The sequence below is a fragment of the Poromitra crassiceps genome (assembly GCF_964638095.1).
Source record: "Poromitra crassiceps genome assembly, chromosome: 10".
NCBI classification, from domain to species: Eukaryota; Metazoa; Chordata; class Actinopteri; order Beryciformes; family Melamphaidae; genus Poromitra; species Poromitra crassiceps.
This window is the reverse complement of record NC_139631.1, coordinates 44,975,976-44,982,828: the sequence shown is the minus strand read 5'-3', so window position 1 is coordinate 44,982,828 and position 6,853 is coordinate 44,975,976. Positions and strand designations below refer to the sequence as shown.

At 45.8% G+C, this 6,853-nt stretch overlaps 1 protein-coding gene across 1 annotated transcript in view; it reads right to left on the bottom strand.

The window, feature by feature from the left end:
• The window catches only part of prdm6 (PR domain containing 6), a gene marked incomplete at both ends in the record, with an annotated part of 126,694 nt that extends 120,079 nt beyond the window's left edge, over positions 1-6,615 (bottom strand). Inside the window, one exon of the mRNA XM_083643989.1 lies at positions 6,048-6,615. Coding sequence (XP_083500115.1) covers positions 6,048-6,615 — 568 coding nt within the window. The remainder of the gene's footprint in view (positions 1-6,047) is intronic.
• Positions 6,616-6,853: the final 238 nt, after the last annotated feature.

The window sequence follows — 6,853 nt, the reverse complement described above, 5'->3', positions numbered from 1 at the left end:
GTTGAGCTCTCCTCTGCCATCTCACACTCTCTCACCCTCTCTCTCTCTCTCTCACTCCCTCTCTCTCACGCGTCAGACAGGCACAAATACCAATGGAAAAAAGTGGTTATATCGTAGTTTTGAGCCCCTGTCATTCAGAGGCTGTTCTCTCCCCCTCTCTCTCTCTCTCTCTCACTCCCTCTCTCGCGCAGCACAAAGACCGATGGAAAAAAAGCTGTTCTCTCCCCCCCCCTGTCTCTCTCACTCCCTCAAATCTCCCAGCATGCATTGAGGCTAATATATTTCGAGAAGAAATATCAACCAAATCAGCCTAAATTGCCTAAAGTGGTAGATAGAAATAATGTTTCTGTTCACACAACATGCAATTCTCGAACATTTCAATATTGGCCAAAATAAAACATAGAGATCCAAACACAACCCTATGTGAAACATATATGTAACCTAGGTGGTATATATATCCCACGCAGATATAATGTGATTTAGATGAGAGACAGCCGCAACACGGCTGTACTGTGATGTCCGCTCCAACAAGACTTGGCTTACTTCACATTTACTTTTACAATAAAAACACATTTATGCAATGACTTTACATAATGTAGGCTATATTTATGTGCATCATCTGCAGCACTGGAGAAGAAAAGGTAGCGAGAGAAAACGATATCATTCTAATCTGGACAAACTTTCACCAATCTAATCTCATCATGACATAGGCCACATAGGGATAGGCTATTCTAGCCAATGCGTTTAGAACATTCTTTTCACTTTGATCTTGCTATAGTGTAGCGTATTTACATGCTTGCAGTATTTAAACTGCAGTTAGATTGGTTTGAGAAGCATAATAATATGGAATATTATATATGAGACAGACGGGAATGAAACAGGGAGGGGGGGACTGGATCGCTCCGTGGAATTGGAGCTTAAAAGGGAAGCTTGTGATTCGTTTACTGCACTTCTCCAATGAGCAGGTAGTGCATAATTTTACACTTAAAAGGCGTGGTTATAATGCTTCAGGCCGCGTGTAGCGCCGACACCAAAATATCGAGTGGGCTGGTCCACGCCCACTAATGTGCGCTGCGCCGGGCGCTGGGCGCAGATTATAGGCCGATGCAATGATAGAGACCATAATCTCAAACATTTTCATTACAAAAAGTCACTATCTGATAGTGAGCCCATTGACACTGTTTGGATCTCACCTGCAATTACCACTAATCACCAGGTGTCACGCAAGAGAACAAAACTGAAATCTTAGAGATTATCACTTTCACTTTAAACTCAGATCTTAAAAAAAAAAAAATCGCAAGTGACCCTAATCATTTTCGCTAGTTTTAAATTGTGGGTGGTGTAAAAAAGGGAAAGAAATTCAGGCGGCCTTATTTGAATTTCAGGCGACCCCACTTAGGGGCGCGACCTTACGGTTGGGAACCACTGCTCTAAAGTCACTATAGAGCAGGGCTGGACTGGCCATGTGGCATACAGGGCATTTGCCCGCTGGGCGGAGGGGGGTAATTGTCAGACCGGGCCATAAAAACAGGTAGATTTGTTGTTTTTATAGGTTATGGCATGATTGGTATATATTAAGGGCAGTGCAAAGTGTGGTATCTTGTGTGGTCGGTTGTGGTGGGCCGGTCTTGAGGCCCAAAATGCCAGGGCCGATTTTTGTGTCCCAGTCCAGCGCTGCTATGGAACAGACAGCTCGGATCACTGTGTTACAGTGAGAGCCTGAAGTGACCAAGCCAAACACAACTGTCAATCTGCAGGGACATATTCACTATTTATAAATTGTTTATTAACATAGTGTACAGGTTCATTATTTGTCATTACAAACCCCCCCTGTGTTAGCACCTTATTCTGCCATATATCTATAGAACCTTATTCTGCCATATATCTATAGCACCTTATTTAATCTGCCTTCTGCACTATATTATATATAGACCATTAACTTAACTGCAGCTGCTCTCTCAGCTGCCTAATAGTGCTCCTACACTCAGTAAGGTTCTTGCACATGAGTCTGCTTTGCTGTCAGAGTTCCTCCCTGATCTAAATGTTACAGAACCGTTAGTCTGAATCTGACGGCTCTTTTGACGTTTCCTCAGATCCACACTAAACACATACAGAGCTGTTCTGCCACGAGTCCCTCAGAAGAGAGAGAGGAGCGGAGCGGGGCGGAGATACAAGGCTTGTGCCGCATGGCAGCACGCGCCGCCGTTTCTGTGTCAACAAAGACGTGTAAAGCTTCTGGCATACTCTTCGCGCACGCGCTGGAGGCGGGGCTCCACGGAGGGCGCGCGCACTCTGCGCGGGCCAAAACAGAACATAGTGAGTGCTCCAGAAACGGCGGCGATCAGTGCCAGGCAGTCTGAATGAAATTGAATGTAACGTTCCCAATTCTATATATTAAATTCTAAAAAACGACCCTCAACATTTGGGAAGGCTAAGCCACACAACTAGTTTGTTATAATCGAACATCATGCTTTGAAGGCGACTTTACGATGGTGAGGACTCAATCACAGCAGATATCCGCTGATAGCCTACCACGGAGATCTCACAGGCACAGGCAGCAAAACCCGACGCGCTGATAGAAAAATCTCCATGGACGTGCCGCGCTGTGCTCAGGCCTCGCCCCCCGACACGCCCCGTGCGATGACGTCATAATCGCCGCGCGCCCTATGCGCTTGGCTGGGCGCAAAGAGTATAGAGCCAGAAGCTTAAGATCCCGCGCGTCAAATCCACGTGTAAATATTTAAAAAGGACGGCGCGTCTTTCACGCCACGCCCAGGTCTCCGCCGCCGGGTTGACGCGTCACAAGAGAACAGCCACAGACTGACACGCACAGGGTTTAATGAGAGCAAAGTCATGAAGGTGGCGTGAAGGATGATCACCAGACGCAGCAGGCGGCACGCAGCAGGCGGCACGCAGCAGGCGGCACGCAGCAGGCGGCACGCAGGAAGGAAAAGTTTGCGTGGAAAAATAAATGAAAACAGGCTGCGAGAAAAGGAAGGAAAAGAGGCCTATCATTAATCTAATAATATCATCTCTGTTTGAGTCCCAGACTCGTCGAGCTGTTCTGTTCATACACTTCAGTGAAATGTTCCAGTCTGTTCACAGATGACACACCACACTTTACTTTCTCTCTCCTCAAATAAAAGAGACGGCAGCGCTCAAATGAAATTGATGAGCAATTAATCGATCGATTTGATTGGGGCATAAGTGACAAGGGATATGGACCATTAGCGCATGCAGGCACGCAAGCACGCGCGCACACACACGCGCGCACACACATGCGCACACACACACACGCATGCACACACACCCACCACACACGCACACACACACACGCACACACACACCACGAACACATGCACACATCACACCACACCACACCACACACACCCACATGCACACACGCACGCACGCACGCACACACACACACTACCCACACCCACATGCACACACGCACGCACGCACGCACGCACACACACACACACACCACACACCCACATGCACACACGCACACGCACGCACACACACACCACACACACCCACATGCACACACGCACGCACGCACGCACGCACGCACACACACACACCACCCACACCCACATGCACACACGCACGCACGCACGCACACACACACACACCACACACACCCACATGCACACACGCACGCACGCACGCACGCACACACACACGCACGCACGCACACACACACACACACACACACACACACACACATCTCGTGGAAACCTTGATGAAACAATTTATATTCATTTACTCTGAAGATTTTGGCATTAATTACGAATAAATTATGAAACACGACTAATGAACCTAATTATCAGAATAACTGAACCTGGTTAAAAATCCTTAACAAGTCCTATAACAGTATAGAGTTACGGTAATACTCAATCATGAATTAATAGTAATTTATCATACTTTATGTTTTGGTTTAGTTTGTTTTGGTTCTACTATACTACTAGCCAACTAGTAGCTACTATATTACTACTACTACTACTACTACTACTAATAATAATAATAATGATAATAATAATAATATTTTTCTATAATGGGTAAAGCGTTTCAGAAATGAATTAATTAATTGATGAACATTCAGATAAACTCAGCGATACAGTGAAATAAAAAAGGAACAAAGAGTTTATGATGAGGAAAATAAACAGAGATAACAACAGTCATGTTCCGTTTATTTCACATAAAACAGAAGCTTTTCATATGCTGACTTCACTTTGACATAACGGACTTCAAATTAAATGTTAAATCAGCCCTCTGCGTGCCTGCCTGCCTGCCTGCCGGCCTGCCTGCCTGCCTGCCTGCCGCTGCTTGGTGCATGGTTTGAATCCAGGGTGGTGACCTTTGACCTCTGACCCTAACCCCCCATTGTCCCCCTCTGAGGGTTTGCCTGTCCCACACAGCAGATGTCAAACCAGTAATATCTAATAATATCCAATAAATAGAAAGCTTTGACAGATACTTCCATTAGAAGCTAAATGAGTAGATGTGTATATTTAACACAGCTGAGTTGGTGTTCGAGGCAGAGGAGGGGAACACTCAAGCTGTTTATTGCCTTTTAACGCTGGAATAAATCTCTATGATGTGACATTCATTCAGTCGGTGATGTTATGCCGATGTCAGCGACGTGAAAATATTCCGTTTAATGGAAATAAACAGAAAGTGACTATGGTGTTCATATCTCACAATTTTTTTCCACTTTTATTTCCCTGTGACACAGAGTTTAAGAGCAATTCATTTCTGAAACTGGGGCCTTGACAAAATACTAAAATACCATAGAAAATTTTGTAGGGATAATATCAGTCACACCATAAATAAAGTCACTATAAATGCATGATTGAATACTGCGGTAACACATTTGGAATAGTTAAAGAAATGTTCATTATATTGTATAGGGATATAGGAATATAGTCATACCTTTGCAAATTTATAATAATGTGATTTAGTACCACAGTCACACTTTAACGTCTTATCGTAATATTATAGGAATATTACAGGGAGTTAGAATTGCAAATTGTTTAAGAATAGTATAGTGATGTGATGTTATTGAATATGTGATAAAGTTACTAAAATCCCATATGGAGAACCATAATAACACCACAAGTCAATGCGAAATTATTGTTATAATGCAGGAATATTGAGTGATATTATAGTCATATTAAAACGGCCATAGCAACTTGTGTTTGAATATTTTAGGAATATCGTAGTGATATTGGAATATCATAGGAAGATCGTATGGCAGATACCTAGAATATCACAAAGGACGACAAGTTGAACTACAAACTCAATCACAGGAACCATAAAGGAATATTATAGAGTATTATAGAGATACCATAGGAGGGGGTGAAACAAGGTGCAACAAGGTCACTAGCCTACAAACTGCACTATGAGTATATGGAAATATTATAATATTATATGGATATTATAGGAAGATATGGCAGATACATCAAATATCATGAAGGAAAACAAGTTTCACTACACTTAATAGAGTATGGACAGTAATATAGGAGTATTATAGAGAAAGGTGCAACAAGGGAGTGTTTAGTCAAGTCACTATATCTCGAGTTGACTCTCAAGTCCCCAGTGTTTGAGTTTGACTCAAGTCCCGAGTCAACAAAGAAGACTTTGAGTCCGAGTTACTGAACATAAGCATATGGATCCACATGTAAGTGGAACAATTATAAGGGCCTATTACAAACACACACACACACACACACACACACACACACACACACACTCACACTCTTTATCAATTAGCAAGTCCGAGTCCTCGTCTCCAACTTCCAAGTCGGAATGCATGAACGCTCGAGTCCAAGTCATCAGTGCCCGAGTCCAACTTGAGTCACAAGTCCTTCAAATGAGTCCAGGACGGCAATAAGGTCACAGATTCTGACACACTATGAGTCCCTATGGGGGATATTATAGGAATATTGTAGAGAAACTACACCCAACCTGAAGTCAGTTCAACAGCAGCAGAGTAAAGAGTGTATAGAGTGTATAGAGTGTACATCGAGTGGAGTACGTACGGTTGTTGGCGTCTCCTGTGTGGTTGTTGAGTGGGATAATCTCCATTCTCTGCTGTCCGTACAGATAGTAGTCCAGCTCCTCGGAGGTCAGTCTGAAGCGGGACGTGGAGGCTGTCTTGTTTTCGTTGCCTCCGCTCTTCACGCTGGACGAGACCACGCCGACCCCCCCGCAGCCCTGCTGCAGCCTGGCCACGGCCTGGCTCTCCGGGGGCACCACCACCACCAGGTCTCCCGCACCGCCCCCCGCCAGGGGCCCGCACACGGGGGCCAGCGCCTGGCCGAACAGGGCGATCTGCTGCGGCATCGGGAGCTGGGAGAGCGAGGAGGTGGAGGAGGACGGGGTGAGAGCCGCCGAGGAAGACGTAGAAGACGACGCCGCCGACGAGGTGCAGTGGAGGTGGGCGTGCAGCCGGCCCGGGCGCAGGGGCTCGACCCCGGGCATGGGGCCCGGGGCGAGGGGCGGGGCCTTCAGAGGCGAGGCCTGGGGGAAGAGCTGCTGCCAGTGTGTCAGGTAGGAGGGGTCCACCTTCAGGAAGGCTGAGCCGCTCATGTCCCCCGGCTTCAGCATGGCTAAGGGCTGGGAAGGGGGGGGGGGGGGGGGTGGGGGGGGGGGGGGCAGAGGATCAATCAGGGTATAACACACACACACACACGCAAACACACACACTCGACACACAACGGACATTTCTGCTGATATGACAGGCCAATAAAATGACGCTGTAATTGTGCCCAAATGCTCAATGCTTGACAAAATAGTTGAATGACTTACGTTTTTGTTTGAAAGAAAATGTTACATAAAAAAATAT